An 18,408-nucleotide genomic window follows, 5' to 3' on the forward strand; every position below is an offset into this window, starting at 1 on the left:
AGTCTGTGAAACACATCATAAATGAACTGTATAATAATAATTCATTATATACATAAATTAATAAAAGGTTTTTGTGAGCGCAATAAGAAGTCTGTGATAAATTCCTTAAATTCGTATACGGATCTGTTTATATATCGGATAATTTTATCACTTCTTACTAGATGTTTTATTATCTACATCTCCTACTCGATATCATTCAATACTGATTATTATGAATAGAAAAGTACAAAAACAAGGAAGAAAAAAATTACTCACGTATTCTTTTTCTGGCTTCCAGGTAGGCGTGGTTTACAGCATCATAGGTGATGCATGTCCCTGATCCTCCAGCACCACTGCGAATGAAAACAAAGAAATAAAATAGTATAATTATTATTTCTATTATTAAAATATATGTTGTAATTATTAAGATGTATCTAAGTATCCTTGAATATTATTTTAAAATGAGAGAAAAGGCGTGTATGTGATATCGCTGTCGCTTTCAAACCATTAGCGCTTGATGACAGCACCAAGTACTATAATTTTCTATATACCTCATGATATTTATATTTATACTATATTGTAATGTTGAATATAGATTGAATTTTTTAATAAATATTACATTTTTTAATAAAATTACGATTCCTGTGTGAAGGCTAAATAAATTTATGTATTTATATGATTATGTAACTAAGTTATCCTGTTACATTCTCCTCACTGTTCAGGGTTCAGATAAGCTGTACTGCCTGCAGCGGATTCAGAAATGTTCTTCATTTACACATTATCGATGCAGGTCTTCCGATCGTTTTTTTTAATAAAAAGTTTTATTCTTTTTATCAAAAGAAATGAAAGTAAAAGAAGGAAAAATAATAGACATCCCATTTTTAGAAGAAATTTCATGAAAATTCACACGGATATAATGTGGATTTTTACGGATTAATGCTGCTCAACCTGCTTTAAAAAGCGAGCCAAATATTTCCTTTTTTATTTTTCCTCAGCCTTCACTTTATTCAACAAATTTCTTTTCTTAGAGATAGGTCGACAGATTTTTAAAACTTTGAGGTAACCTTTGAGGTTTTTTATCTTTATGTAAATTGCTCTAATAAAGTCGATTTCTGTAAACGTAATTTGCAGGGCACAAGCCCTTAATCTCACACCACCGGATCGTTGTTTAAAATTTTAAACTAAACTGATTTTAATTAAGTGTATAATATTAACTTTCACTAGAGTCTTCATTTTGCTTATTTCCCATACTTTTCTACTTTGATAAATGAAGTCCAGAGAAACATCCCAAACTGATCATGAGATAATTAAACTGGTGTTTTTTATTGCTGGGGGAAATGATAAACTGAGCACGTTGTATAATTCGGTCATTTTACGGTAGGACCGTAAAATTTACCTAAATTAAAAAGGTAAATTTTACCTTTGTGTAAAACTAAAAATAGTGCTACTCATTACAAGTTTTCATCATCGTCTAATACCCGATACGAGTACTAAATATTTATTCAAATATCAATGTTTTACTTTAATATTATGTTCGGTTATTCAGTTTAAAGTAATTTGTTTATATTTTGTTTGTATTTTCTTTACTGATCAATACAGTTTTTATTTATCTATTTTTTTTTAATTTTAAAAAATTAGCGTAGTTTTAAGAAAAGTAATTCTTTTTTATTTGGAGAGTACATAGAGGTTTAAAGCGATTGTATTGTATCTCTGAATTGTTACTGCATTGTGCCGACATAGATTTTTAAATCTTCCAGAAATATTGTAGATAGATGTCATAAACTAATCTGAGAACAAAGATGATTTACTTTACCGTACATTCCTACAACAAAAGGCGTTCAGTTTGCCTAGCAACTCTCAATAAAAATTTAAGGCTGCAAACAAGTAGCTATCCTTATGTTTTCTTGCAGCACAACCCAGTGGTTAAAGCACTCATAATTATATCGATTAATTCTAAAAATCATTACCGTCATCGTTTATTATTAAATCTCCTCTTTCATCTATTAACTATTAACTATTATATAAAGTGGAAAAGGTTCTCCTTTGTTTGGGATAAACAAAAAATGTACTCGGTCAATCGCAACCAAATGTTTACCCATTTTTCTTGGAATAATTGAGAAGATTAATAGATACATTTCATCTCGAAAAACCATTAAAAGAACAATAAAAAAAATAACGTTAAAAAGATAATTCTTCAGTGCGTCCGTACGTAGTATGTTAGCTTTTCCCTTGGCGGCGGATATGTTGAGCTTCACGCAACAAATTTTTACATAGTATATCGGCTCTCCGCTAGGTGGCGGACATGTTGCGCTTCACGGAACAACTACATTCAGTCTACTTAATCGCAAGAGTGTAACGTTGCTGATAATTGTTAATTATTGAATATCTGATAATTTTAATTCGTCTCTTTGATATACGTACAGTAGTTAGGTTAATGCAGTTGTATTGGATTTCTCAGGTAATATGATATATTGGTTCTGTGATAGGTGATAAAGCGATAAATATTTGATTATTCGAATTTATAAAATTAAACAAATAAAATTAATAAAAAATAATAAGCAAATAAAAATACAAATACAAACTATAAATTAAAATAATGTACGCTTAGAAATCAAATTAAATAATCTGTAAATTAATTGACAAAGGGCTGCTTCTAACGGTAGAGAGTCGTGGAGGGAGCCGCCCGGCGCAACAACATTGGTCCACTCTGCGCCAGTAACAGCTAAAATAAAAATGTGAGCACATATGACAAACAAACAAATATACCCACGCCACATCATTTTTTATAGAGAGTGATTTATTTATCTATTTTTGCGGTATTTGTTCAGTGATAATATTTGATTATTTAAGTCTATTTATCTATCTTTTTCTAAAATCATGCCGGAACGGAAGAGACGTAATATTGGTAGAAAATCTATAGATGCAAGACGAATGTCTACATTGCGTTTACTATGAAACTGTGGAAGAGCGTGAGGCTTTATTTTACGATGCTATACATATGAAAAAGCCACTTTAAAATTCAGATCTGCTTTTAAATATCATTCTCATTTGGATTATATTAATAGTAAAAATTTACAAATTATTGCAATGATTAAAATATGCAATCATTGTTTTGCAAAAATATGGAAAGATGAAGCACCTGGCATGTGTTGTTCTGGTGGGAAAGTTTCACTTCCTACACTCAATGAGCTGCCAGAACCAATGAAGAGTTTAGTTTAGTTTTAGGATTTTATCCTTTGTCAAAACATTTTCTCGATAATGTTAGAAAATACAACACTTTTTTTCAGATGACCTCTTTCAGTGCTAAACAAATTATAGAGGAAAATTTTATGCCTACGTTTAACATTTAAGGTCGAGTTTACCATAGCATAGAAAGTTTATTGCAAGCACCCGGTGTAGATCACCAAATTACAAATTCACTTCCTTTCTGATGCTGATCAAACTTATCTTCTTAATAATATAGTTCCAAACTTAAAAAAAGCACTCCAGCAAATTCTGCTAAAACATAATAATTTGATCAGAGAATTTAAATTCAATACTGACAACACACCATCGGGTAACGGGGAAGATTTTAAATTAGTAATACATGCTGATTGTGTACATGTTAATTAGCATAGGGGTCGCTATAATGCTCCGACTACTAATGAAGTTGCGGTTTTACCGGTCGATAAAGATAAAGAACCTAGAGATATAATCTTACATTATCGTGACGCTCAAATGTAACGTGTGTCTGAGCTTCATCGCTCTTATGATCCTTTACAATATCCCCTTATGGTTTTGAAGTGCGGAGATGGTTATTATCTAACTATTCCGCTAAATAACTATTCCGTTAATTAATAAAATTAAACAGTTTCCTGCATTCAATTTTACGCTTATCTACTTACGGTTCAAGATAACGTGGATAATTTTTTACGTTGTTACAGAAACTTATTTAATTGGTATTTTGTTGATATGATGGCCAAAATGATCACTGAAAGATTAGCCTTCATTTGTAATAACCAAAAAAAAATAACTTGCTGATGATTACATTCATCTTCTAAGACACCAATCTTAATGTTAACAATATAGGTCAAAGAGTCATACTTCCCTCATTTTTCACCGGTTCACCAAGGTATATGCATGAAAAATCTGAAGATGATATTACATACTTGCGTAAACATGGGCGTCCAGATTTATTTATAACTTTTACATGCAATCCTGAATGGCCAGAAATAAAAAACGAACTATTCACCGGTCAAAAATCTGCTCATAGACACGATATTATATCTAGATCTCCTTGATCTTATTAACAAAAAATAAATATTTGGTTCGGTCTACTACTATGCCCTAAGTGTCGTGTGGCAAAAACGAGGCTTACCTTATTGTCACATATCGGTATGGTTAGTAGCTAAAATACGACTTGACGAAATTGATCTTATCATATCTGCTGAAATCCCTGATGAAAATGCTGGCTCATTATTATATGTCATTGTTTGTAAACATATGTTTCACGGACCGTGTGATGATATAAATAGGTCATCACCACGCATGATAAATGGAAAATGTTCAAAAAAATATCCTCGAATGCACATCTGCAACACTCAAACTGTAGATGACGGTTACCCAACTTATCGCAGAAGAAGTTCAGAGGACGGAGGTCATACGACAACCTTAAACATGCAAGGTACATATCGATAATAAATGAAACGTCCCACATTATCCACTACTGCCACTTTACTTTAATGCCCACATAAATGTTGAATTTTGCAACTCCGTTCAAGCGATTCGATGTATCTGCCTAGTGTGGGACATGTTGTAAAAATATTTTTGTAAAGATATTTTATGTCAAATGCGACGTCAAACCAGTCATGTTGAGATTACAATTTCAGATGAAATATCGAGTAGAGGTCTCATTTAGATGGAAAATATTGTTGTTACGTTAAGTGAGAAATACTCATGCGATTTCGGTTTACCAAAAACCGAATACTCATGCGGGTAAGAATCTGTTTGTTCTGTTCGTAAAAATGGTACACTCGGATAAATTTTTCAAGATACTAAACTTATAGTGCAGGATGAATGCACAATGAGTCATCGAGCTCATATTGAAGCCACTGATCGAACCCTTCGAGATATTAGATCATGCGGTAAATAAATGGGTGGTATAACTTTCCTGTTGGCTGGAGGCTTTCGGCAATCATTGCCTATCATCGCGAGAGGAACTAGGACTGATGTTGTTCGGCATGTCTTAAATCATTACCCCTATAAAAATTTGTTCACACTTTTAACTTAAGAACTAATATGAGAGTTCATTTTGGGGGTGGTGATGGTAACTTTCCCTTACAACAACTAAACATGGAAAATGGGATTCTTCTTCACAATGATGGTTACATTTCTGCCGATGAAAACATTGGCACCGTTGTGCAAACAATTGATGATTTTATTTACAGTATTAGTTCAGAAATTAGTAAGCTTTTACAAAAACCGTATGAGTAGCTTTGCGAAAAATCTACCATAACTCCTCGAAATATTTTTTGCATTTGAAATTAATACTATGATTTTAGAAAAAGTTGAAGGGCAGAGCAAGGAATATCAAACTGTAGATTCTATAATCAATACTGAAGATGCAGCCAAGATGCAGTCTCCTATCCACCAGAATTTTTGAATTTGCAGGTTTTCCAGCTCATAGCCTTGATCTTAAAATGGGAGTTCCGATTATTTTACTATGAAATCTTAACCCTCCGAGGTTATGAACGGACGAGGTTGCAAATCAAAACTATGCGAAATCACATTATTGAGGCTACTATTTTGACAGGTCTTTGACAGGCCTATTTTGAAAGGAGCTTGCTCTTATAACCCCGCATCCCAATGATCCCTACAGACTTATCTTTCCAATTCAAGAGGCTGCAATTCTCCTTAAACTTTCGTTTGCTATAACAATCAATAAAGGGCAAGGCCAGATATTCAAATACATTGGTATTATCTACGATCAGACTGTTTTTCTCATGGTCAATTATTTATTAGACTTTCCGAATTACCATTTCTGGAATAAATAAATATATTAGACTTTCCAAAACTGGTAATTCGTCAATACATTCTGCTACCAGAAAATCAAACCGCCACAAAAAATATCATATACCCGGAAGTTCTATAAATTTAATGCGTTTAGAAAATGGTTTGCTACATTGTAATCTCGGGCGAAGCCGCGACGGGGGATGCTATATATATATACATATAAAACAACATATAATGTGTGATCAATGCCCAGCAAAAACTACTGAAAAAAATTGATGAAAATTTGTATACACTTTCACCGTACAGTGTAAGTGCATACTAAGAAAATCCACTTTGAAATTCCAAGTTTAATGAGTTAAAATGGAGTAATAAAGAAATTATTTTTTTTATTTCTTGGTAACAGACGTAGATATCATCTTAATGTTTGGTGTATGTAATCTTAGTATGAATATCTAAAAATTGATTTATACATTTTTTTTTAAATTCAGAGATTAAACGTGTTAAAATGGATTTGTCGTGAACCTGATTTTTGATGAGTGTAATCTTCATGTCAAACCTATTTCTAGATTTTTGAAAGGCGATGATGAAAGGTAAAAAAAAAATGTTGAAAAATTATTGTAAATTTTCCCAGTCTCGACTATAGTAAACATAATATTCAATAGATCTGGGTCTGCAAATACTCTTCAGATAAATATTTAAAATTCATTTTCGTTTTTTTTTTAATTCCGATTTTTTAAGGGGTGCAAAGGTAAACGGCGCTGGGGCTCAACCTACACAGCCACTGCCACCGTAACTGTATGTGTGATTGGCTGCACCTGCCTTCGGTTACTTGACTAAAGAACATAAAATAAAAGAATTGACCGCCACGGGAAACGCAAGTAACCATTTATCACAGGCGAAGATGCGACGGGGAGCTATTACTCCAGTATTCCTCAAAATATGCAAGCAGAATGAACATAATTATTTAAAGATTCTGAAGAATTAAGTTGTAATTTGAATTCAGGTAAAATATATGTCACAACAGTTATAAAAAGAATACAAAAAGTCTTTTTCTCTGACACAATAAATGTTTCCTTGTTGTGCTAATTATCGACAGAATCAAACATTTTCTTTGTGTCTCATTTTTTTGTTTTAATTAATACCATTACTACGCAACGTGAAAGTAGAGTTGTACTAATTTTTTGAAAAAAGACTGTAGACTAAATTTTCATAAAAGACTCTTTTTCATAAATAGTCTTTTGATTTTTCACGTTATGAACCGAAGTGATAAAAAAGATACAAAATAATAAAAAGTGATAAAAGTGATACAAAAAGTACACATATTTTTTTTAAAATTAATTTAATTCCTAAGGTGACTACTGTAAGTATTGACATTTTTTGTTAAAAATATGTTAGTCTACCGCTGGGAATCGAACTCGAGACCTTCAGTCTGAAAAGCGAAGGCGCTACTGCTTACGCATCGAGACGAACACACTAGGAACTCTTTTATGAATAACTAATTTTAAACTATTAATTTTTAAATCGGGGTTTACTTTTTTAACTTCATTGACTGAAAATTTCCTCTACGGATTTGAAAATATAAATTCTTTACTGTTAAATTGGTAGTTTAACTGTTTGAGGCACAGAGCTAATATATTTTAGTAATCTTATTTGCACACGGCACATATTTTTAAAAAAAAGTGTGAAATTTTCTTTTACTGTAAATTTTTTTAGTGTTAGAGGATGATTCATGCTGAAAATAAAAATGTAATCAATCCAGCTGGCCTGAAAGTTTAGCTTCAACTGTTGTGAGTGTGGCTAACACCAAGCAAATATTTACTTGGTAAAAGGTGTGAGTGATGTACAGTTTAGCTAACTACCTTTTGAGATTAATATAACTAGTACAACAATAAAGTATTCACGTTAGAATGACAGTAACTGAAAAAAATCTATTTTATTCTTGAAAATTCTTTGCAGCAATATAAAAATTTAAGTAAAAACATGAAACAAAAATAATTACAATTTCTAACTTTGAATTGAAAATAGTTCTTGTCTTTTCTAAGACACAAAGCTACATACAAAGAACTCCAAATTGATTGTACCGGTTTTGCTTTCGTACAGCAACGGGCTCGCTTTATTGTCTAATATTCAGGCGTTCGTATTGCTGACTCTAGACTTGTTCATATAAATAACTACGATATATGTAGATGGGACATCTTGTAGCTGGTTTCTTAGAGAAAGTGTATCTAACTGATAATGTAGGACTAGCAGGCGACAAAGACCTTCGTTTTAAAAAAAACTTGTTTCACCTTCACTAAAAGAATCAGAAAATAAAAAAAATATTTGAAGAATTTAAGTTTTTTTAATGTCTTTTGGATGGCTGAAAAGATGGATTTTCATCGCTGTTACTGACAATGCACAGTCAGACTCTGCGGGAATTTCTTCTAAACATTAACTAATTTCTTTTTCATCAAGTCTTCTTACAATTTTTAGCAAAGCATGTTTGTTTATTTTATTGCAATTGTAGTGGTAAATAATTAAATAATGAGAAGTGAAAATAATTTTCAATTAAAATTTGTGAAAAAATAAAAGCGGTTAATACAAATCAAAACTGTTTCACAAGTTTATATAATTATTTTTTTCTGTTTATGTTAACGTTAATAAATAGTCATAAATATAAATAAAAATGTTTTTCCAAATTTTTTAAATAACACATAATATAAACTGATTTTTTACAAAATTTTTGTTTGGTGATCGCCACACCAAACCGCTGTAAAAAAATATCAAAACATAAATAAAACAAACTACATTTCGATTTTATTTATATGTAAACATTACTTTTTAATAATTCTATAAAACAAAATTTTTTGGATAATGAAAAGCCACGAGATAAAGTAGACTTTTACCGCCCACTTAAATACACAGACAACTTACAACACAAACCGACATACGAAAATCAGCTGACAAGTTGGTGATAAAACTGTAGAAAGTCAGTCAGCTAACTTTATTAACAGGATCATTTCAAATAGGTATTTCCACTTATGGACACTATAAGAACTAGTTTAAGTGGTAATTGAGTTAAAAAATTCATTACCTGGTTTGAACTAACTGCCGATGAGGAATGCTGTGGGCTAGTATCATTACTGAATGATACTAAGCTATCATTTGTTTTAATCGGATTTTAAATCCGATTTTACAGTCCCATTGGATAATGAAAAACCACGAGATAAAGTAGACTTTTACCGCCCACTTAAATACACAGACAACTTACAACACAAACTGACATACGAAAATCAGCTGACAAGTTGATGATAAAACTGTTAAAAATAACAGGTACTGTTACTGTTAAAAATAACAGGTACTGTTACTGTTTAAAATAACAGGTATTTTAATTTTTTATTTTATAATTTCATGTTACTGTTAGATTTGTAAAAACATTAAAAAAAATTGTTATTACTTACCTAGAATAAATGGAACACATGTCTACGTGGATCTGTGTTTTCTTTTTTTTTTTAATTATTAAATATCATTTAGAAGGCTGAGCAGAATATAAACGATCATGGAGGAAAAAGTAATAAAATGCAAGAAAAAATTTATGAAACCACTTTCTCTGTGACCTCGGTTGTCCAGTTTATAATTTACCATCCTATTATGGTGACTAGTAAACGCTTGGAGCTATCTGGATACGTTTGTATAAGACAAAGTGTTAGTTTACTGCATCAGTGCATCGACTATCACCCATTTAACCGGTTATTATTTAAATTACAATATTAAAAAAAAAAATCATCAATTATTATTCTTAAAGATCATTCGTGAAAAGTAGTATTAAAATGTACTTCACGAACAATCTACAAAAATTAGTAAATAAATTAATAAAAGTGGATTACGATAATAAAATTATAAAAATATTTATAATTATATAATCTTGTAACACTTCAAAAAAAAAAAAAAAATTGCGGAAAATTCAGAATGTCTCTTTGATACATTTAATGATTTTTTTTTAACGGTTTGTTGAAGTAAAACTGGACATCGCACATATATGAAGACTCTCCAACAAAGAGTGTGAAAATAGAATAAAAAATGGTAGTCGTTAATGAGAGATAATTCAAATTAGAAAAGCGTTTTCTCAGTATCTTTTTGAAAATTGCCGCAGGTGTTAAAAAATTAAGACATCTAAGATTTTACACAAAAAATTAATAATCATTTTTTTTTAAATCGTAGACATTGATGTTGTGATTCATTTTTTAAATGTCTTTCGAAAATCTTCATTTTTAACAGTATAGAGAAAATAAATTTAATAAAGAAAACTAAATTATTAATTTATTTTAACATCAATATTATTATTTTTAAAGCAAATAAAAACATAAAATACACACGTTAAATATGTGCACAAAGTACAATTCTTCATTGGAATAAAGTTGACATGCTTTTATCGAAATCTACAACACCGTTTTTTAGAAACTTATTATTTTTAAGTATGAAAAAAGTTACCGTGCTTAGAGATTTCTTTACATTTGGCTGGGGTGGTTAATAAGGAGGTTGAGCGTTTAGGACCCCCTTTTTCGGTTAATAAGATTGATTGAAACTATTAGAATGATTTACCCTTCTATTTTCGTTACTATAATGAATTAAAACCTTTTATACTTCTTCCTTGTAATTTAAAATTGATTTTCAGAAGTTAAAAACTAAACTTAATCACGTTAACCTGTCTTTGTCAGTTAAAGGTTATTTAATCTATGCTTCAATGAAACTGTTCGTTGAATAGTGGCAGTACGGTCTTTATAAATATCTATACTAATTTTAATGCAAGCATGATTATTCTCGATCGTTGGCTACTGCATGTCTTGAATTAATAATATCCGGTTGAATTGAAAAGTTAAATTATTACAGGTTACGTAATAATTGTGGAATTAATTATTATCTGTTTTTTTTTTTGTTTACGGTTCCCGGTCAGGCATAGAATGTATCTCATTAGCTACGAAATATTTCCATTTCATAATACCAAACACAAGCTTCAAGTTTACGCCGTAAATTAATCATCGATTAAAAAAAAAAAGCACTATAAACTTTAATAATTATCATCGTAATAAAATTTACAGTAAGGATTGTAAGAAATAACTAAGTAATCGTACAATGATTAGATTTCTTTCTTGTAACTGTCTGTATAATTTTCTTAGGTAATTGAGATGACCTTACTTGTAACTTATTGCTACCAATCTCTTTTTAATATTCAACGGTAATATCTTAAATAGCCAACACTCTCTTAATAATAATAGTAGTAGTAGTAGTAATAATAATAATAATAATAATAATAATAATAATAATAATAATAATAATAATAATAATAATAATAATAATAATAATAATAATAATAATAATAATAATAATAATAATAATAATAATAATAATAATAATAATAATAATAATAATAATAATAATAATAATAATAATAATAATAATAATAATAATAATAATAATAATAATAATAATAATAATAATAATAATAATAATAATAATAATAATAATAATAATAATAATAATAATAATAATAATAATAATAATAATAATAATAATAATAATAATAATAATAATAATAATAATAATAATAATAATAATAATAATAATAATAATAATAATAATAATAATAATAATAATAATAATAATAATAATAATAATAATAATAATAATAATAATAATAATAATAATAATAATAATAATAATAATAATAATAATAATAATAATAATAATAATAATAATAATAATAATAATAATAATAATAATAATAATAATAATAATAATAATAATAATAATAATAATAATAATAATAATAATAATAATAATAATAATAATAATAATAATAATAATAATAATAATAATAATAATAATAATAATAATAATAATAATAATAATAATAATAATAATAATAATAATAATAATAATAATAATAATAATAATAATAATAATAATAATAATAATAATAATAATAATAATAATAATAATAATAATAATAATAATAATAATAATAATAATAATAATAATAATAATAATAATAATAATAATAATAATAATAATAATAATAATAATAATAATAATAATAATAATAATAATAATAATAATAATAATAATAATAATAATAATAATAATAATAATAATAATAATAATAATAATAATAATAATAATAATAATAATAATAATAATAATAATAATAATAATAATAATAATAATAATAATAATAATAATAATAATAATAATAATAATAATAATAATAATAATAATAATAATAATAATAATAATAATAATAATAATAATAATAATAATAATAATAATAATAATAATAATAATAATAATAATAATGCCCTGAGGTAGATATTCCCCACGTCCGGAACACAACATCTACGTTCCACGTCCAGGGCGGTAACAGCTGTACTCAAGTACATTACATATAGCTGGCTAACGGGGTTCCGAGTGTTGTTTCTCGGATATACTTTCTTCGGTCGATTTACATCCATAGGCCGAATTACAGGACTGGACTTTACGGCCACCTGCAGATATGACATTTTTAACGATTACGGAAACGGATTTATACCGCCTTTAGAGCTGGCGATGTGGCGGCCACGGTCAAAGTTATTTGCAGGTGTAACGGAGACCTTTCGTCGTCCACATGCCCCCTGCGATGGCAAGCATGTAGTTAAGGTGCCCATGTTCGGAGCATGGGAGCCCTGAAAGCTTCGGTGTGTAGGGGCCTGGAGTCAGTGCAGAGACTGCGCATCCGCTCTCTGCCAGGACATATGCCGGTTCCACCGGAGTACCGGAACGGACCTCCAGGGTTGGTAGCCCTGGAGTGGGGGTGTACCCCGGCGGCTAGCCTTACTACAGAAGGGATTTTTTGTTCATGAATTTTCCTGAACAAACCAACGTGGCAGAGGGTGCACGTAAACACCCTCGTTTAGAACCAGCCGTTTCGCCTGAGGCAAAACGGAGGAAGAGTACGGAGAGTAAGAAGATAGAGATTGAGGCTAGAAAAAGCTTACAGAAGGCTTTTTTTAAAAGTAGTAATGTACCGAAACCTAAATATTTGGTCATTACAAAGGAGGATGGAAATTTCTCGAGGGTGAGTCCTTTTCTCATCGCTCGAGAGATAAACAAATGTGCTGGAGGCCCTGTAAAGGAAATACGGAAAACTTTTACGGGACTTCATGTAGAGACTGTTAATGATATACAGTCTCAGAAGATTTTAGGGCTGAAGAAAATTGGAGAGCTAGCGGTACGCGTTGATCCCCACGGCACGCTCAACACCTCAAGGGGTGTTGTGGTCTGTCGGGATCTTTTAAACTGTTCGGAGCAAGAGATTGTAGAGGAGCTGGCAGCACAAGGAGTAATAGAGTGCCGTCGGTTAAACATGAGAAGGAACGGTGAGGTCTTACCCTCGGCTTCTCATGTCCTTACTTTCAACCGGCCTACTTTGCCAGAAAAGATAAGAGCGGGGATTCACCGTTTGGATGTGCGGGCATTTGTCCCACAGCCGATGAGGTGCTTCAAGTGCCAACGCTTTGGCCACACCGCTCTTAGATGCGAAAGACCGCAAATATGCGTGTGCGGTGAAGAGGTGCATGAGGGAGAGCCATGTAAAGAGCCTCCTACATGCATAAACTGCAAAGGAGCGCATTCTTGTAGATCAAGGAACTGTCCTGTCTACAAAGATGAGGTAGCTGTGCAGGAAGTAAAAACCCTGCAAAAAGTCAGCTACTTCGATGCAAAAAAAATAGTTAACGCCCGTAAGCCTAGAGCAGCAACATCTTATGCTCAGGCTGCGGCTACTGTTCCTGCTCCTGCTCCGATTGCTGTAGATGAGGTACAAATTATAAATAAACTTGCTCCCACTTTGGCTAACATGATTGAGAGGATCATCGAAAACAAGATGAAACCTCTTGGCAATAAAGAACTTGTTAAGCCAAAGATAGTGATACAGCCTGCTGAAGATAAGTCGATAAAAGTGAAAGTTGCTCCTCCAGAAAAGAAAACGGACAATAAACCTGAATGTCAAGTCCGTCTCAGCGAGATCCTCGATGAAAAGAAAAAGGCGATACCTACAGAGTCTGTTATGGAGGCTCCCAAGCCTCCTGTAACTGAAGTGGCCTCTAAGCCTCAGAGGCCACAAAAAATCACACAGGGGGGGCGAGTGTCCCCCCTCCCACAGGCGGTGACCGGTGCGACCCCCGTGTTGGGGAGCGGGCAGGTTGTCGCCTCTCAATCGGCGCCTGAAACCGGCGCCGATCCATGCCCGTCGTCGTCGGCGGCTTCGGTGGTCTCCGATACGGAGACCGGAAGCCTTACAGGCGACGACCTTCTCCGCGAGCACGATGCTGTTCGCAGGATGGAGAAGAAAAGGAAAAAGGGATGGCCGAAAGGAAAACCCAGGCAATAATTTAATTAAAAATTAAAAATTAGCGAGTCGATTGTACAATGGAACATCAATGGATGTTTTTCAAACATCCATGAGCTCCAACGCTTGGTACATGACGTAGACCCGATTTGTATATGTCTGCAAGAAACGCATTTCCGCCGAAATGAAAATTTTAAATTAAAAGGATTCGATATATTTCGGCGAGATCAACCGCCAAATGTAAGAGTTAGAGGTGGAGTAGCTATATTAACATCGACTAGAGCTACCACCGAAGCGGTTGTTCTAAACACCAACCTACAAGCGGTCGCCGTTAGAATGAAGCGACCGCTTAAGATCACTGTGTGCAGCATATACTTACCGAATTACGATTGGAATAAGGATGACATAGAAAGATTAATTTCCGAGCTTCCCCCACCTGTTTTACTGGTGGGTGATTTTAACGCTCATAATTCTCTCTGGGGATCGGATCGAGTAGATCCCCGTGGAAGAGAACTGGAAGGGTTCCTGATGAATTCTGAACTTATTATTTTAAATGACGGATCAGGAACCTTTTTCAATGCCAGAGATGGATCGACGTCCTGTATAGATCTTGCACTTATAAGCGGATCGATAGCACCGAGGTACAGCTTCCATGTTATAGACGATCTGCATGGAAGCGATCATTTCCCGGTGCAAATTGTAACTGATGTTACTAGAACAATATATCCCATCCCTAAAAGATGGTTATTTGAAAAGGCAGACTGGACGAGCTTCACAGCTAGAACGATGCTCCCAGAAACAACCGGAGTTATCGGAGACGATGTCGACGCCATAACAAATGCAATAATCGAGTCGGCATCGAGATATATTCCCAAAACATCTGGGAAACTTACAAAGAAACGCGTTCCATGGTGGAACGATGAAATAAGTGAAGCTATAAAGAGAAAGAAAAGGGCGTATAATGCCTTTAAGAAGCGTCCTAGTATAGAAAATCTTGTTGCCTTTAAGAAATACAGGGCGTATGCAAAACGTGTTATGATAGATTCGAAAAAACGATCCTGGCAGCAATACGTGTCATCCATTGACAAAACTACTACTGCATCAGATGTTTGGAGGAAAGTGAAGGCGATTTGTGGGCGTAATGATTTTACTCCCATAACTAGCCTTCAAGATGAAGATGAAATAAAAGATACTCCATATGAAATTGCAGAGCTGTTATCCAATCATTTCGAAAAGGCCAGCAAAACGGCCAACTACGAGGAAGGTTTTCGAACCAAAAAAGAGGAACACGAAGGTCTACTAAATTTTGGAACTGAGTATAATTACTCATATAATGTACCATTTAAAATGGAAGAATTCGCGAAGGCGTTGGAAAAATCAGGTAACACAGCTGCTGGTCCGGATGAAATCCACTATAATATGATCAGGCAGCTGAATACCACTGCAAAGTGTAGATTATTAGAACTATATAATAAAATATGGCGGGATGGAACGTACCCGCAGAAGTGGAAAAAAGCTCATGTTGTTCCAGTACCAAAGAAAAATAAAAATTTAACAGATGTTGTTCCAGTACCAAAGAAAAATAAAAATTTAACAGACCCCAATAGCTACCGTCCTATTTCTTTGACGTGTGCTATGGGGAAAATATTGGAAAAAATGATTAATAATCGACTCGTCTGGGTTTTGGAAAAAGAAAACCTGATATCACCGTATCAAGCAGGTTTTCGACAATACCATTCTACCACTGATCAAATGATCAGCTTAGAGGACATTATATATAACAGCTTTATTACAAGGAAACATTGTGTCGGAGTCTTCTTTGATCTTCAGAAGGCTTTCGATATGACCTGGCGTCATGGTATAATGCTCCAGTTACATGAATGGGGCATTCGTGGCAATTTGCCTATACTGCTCAGCAACTACATGAATGACCGTACCTTCCAAGTACGCGTCAACAACGAATATTCATGTGAAAGAATCTTGGAAAATGGCATACCGCAAGGTTCGCCGTTGAGCGGTACCTTGTTTACCATTGCCATTAATAAATTGATATTAGCCATTCCAGTAGAAATCAGCAAAAGCGTCTATGTTGATGATCTGGCAATCGTATATGCCAGCAACAAGACTGCTATAGTGAGGTACAAATTGCAACGAGCGATCAATGCTCTAAATGAAGTTGCAAGGAATACAGGATTCCAATTCTCACCAGAAAAAACGTGCTGTGTACACTTTTGTAGGAAGAGAATTCCTCATCAAAGTCCTGCTCTGACAATTGATGATAATCCAATACAATATAAAGACAGCGTAAGGTATTTAGGACTAGTATTGGATAAATCCCTCACATGGGGATTACATATACAGGACTTGAGTGATAGATGCAAAAGAGCCCTAAACATTATAAAATGTTTATCGAACCTAAATTGGGGCTCAGAAAAAGAGACATTATTGAGATTGTATAAAGCATTGGTTCAATCTAAACTAGACTACGGATGTATCGTATATTCATCCGCTAGAAAGTCGCACTTAAGAAAGTTAGACGTAGTTCATAATAGCGGAATAAGATACGCAACAGGTGCTTTCCGCACAAGTCCGGCGGCTAGTCTGATGTCTGAAGCCGGAATAATGCCACTACATTATAGAAGAGAGATCCTCTTGTTAAGATATGCAGCAAATATATGGGCTTTCCCTGCCCATATAAATAATAAATTGTTTATGAATCATCCCATGGCTGCATTATACGAACGTCGTGCTACCTATTCCAGACCAGCCGGAATTAGGTACCACGAATTAAGAAGGAAATATGAAATTGCTATACCAGAGACACTAGCAATTTCTACTAGAGAAATACCGCCATGGCTCTTGCCAGCGGTAAATACAAGTTTGGATCTCTCTCAAGGAGAAATAAAAAAGAAACCAGCAGTGATCATCCAGCAAGATTTTTTAGCAACCGTCAGTAGTTACGAAGAACATATTAGAATTTATACTGACGGTTCTAAAACTGAACATGGTGTTGGATGCTCGATATATGTAAATGAAGAAGCCCACTCTTGGAGACTGCCAGATGTGGCCAGTGTCTACACGGCAGAGCTCACTGCAATTCAGCAAGCTCTTCGCTACACTGAACACTATTGCGAAGAGAGAGTGCTAATATGTTCCGATTCATTAAGTGCACTCGTCGCAATTCGGAACAAGAACATTAAGGATGTCCTAATTGCAAACATCCTGTCCATTTTATACGTTCTAAAACAACGAGGACAGCGATGCGTATTTGTATGGACTCCGGGGCATGCTGGTATTACAGGTAATGAAATCGCAGACGAAGCTGCCAGAAAGGCAACAGTCTGCGATGATTTGGATGCATTTCCTGTAAGAGTGGCAGATATTAAAAACCGTCTAACAAATATAGTAAGAAACAAGTGGAACGCTGAATGGAGGAGTTTAAATACAAAATTAAACTCAGTTAAAACTTCTCCTTATAAATGGAAAAGCGACTTTAAATTGACTCGCCGTGAACAAGTAGCGGTGACCAGACTTAGAATCGGTCACACGCGATTAACAAATTTATATTTGTTAACCGGCGAAGTGAGACCAATGTGCGGTGTTTGCAATAAAACACTGACAACCAAGCATCTAATAGAAGAGTGTACCATATATGAGGACCTCAGAAAGAGGTTCTGTTTTACAAATAATATTAGTGCTGATCTGGATAATGGAAATGAAGAAAATATAGTTGCATTTTTACACGCCAGTGGACTTCTTAAAAGTCTGTAAAATGGAAGTTTAAAGCTGTGGAAAAAGATACTCTAAGTGGTAGTTATATATATATATACATATAGAAGAAAGAGGAAAGATATGGTATTGAGAAGATTAATTATAATTTTAAGTTCATGGTCTTTTGAGAACCTATCTCAAATTTTAATATTGGGGCCCTTTACACCCCGTAAGTGTTTGTGATTGTCCTTGTCTTTCATGTTTTAATGTTTACTGTGAAGTTTGTGTTTTTAAATAAAATGTAAGGGCCCTTTACACCCTTACATATGACGATCCTGATGGAGATAAAAATTTCTTTTAAAGAA

At 32.9% G+C, this 18,408-nt stretch overlaps 1 protein-coding gene across 1 annotated transcript in view; it reads right to left on the reverse strand.

Moving 5' to 3' along the window:
• cysu (peroxidase homolog) overlaps positions 1-18,408 on the reverse strand; it is a 219,000-nt gene that overhangs the window by 98,932 nt on the left and 101,660 nt on the right. Inside the window, exon 3 of the mRNA XM_075372261.1 lies at positions 256-332. Within this exon, the coding sequence (XP_075228376.1) occupies positions 256-332 (77 nt within the window). The remainder of the gene's footprint in view (positions 1-255; positions 333-18,408) is intronic.

This window comes from Lycorma delicatula, chromosome 1 (genome assembly GCF_047948215.1).
Source record: "Lycorma delicatula isolate Av1 chromosome 1, ASM4794821v1, whole genome shotgun sequence".
Taxonomy (NCBI): domain Eukaryota; kingdom Metazoa; phylum Arthropoda; class Insecta; order Hemiptera; family Fulgoridae; genus Lycorma; species Lycorma delicatula.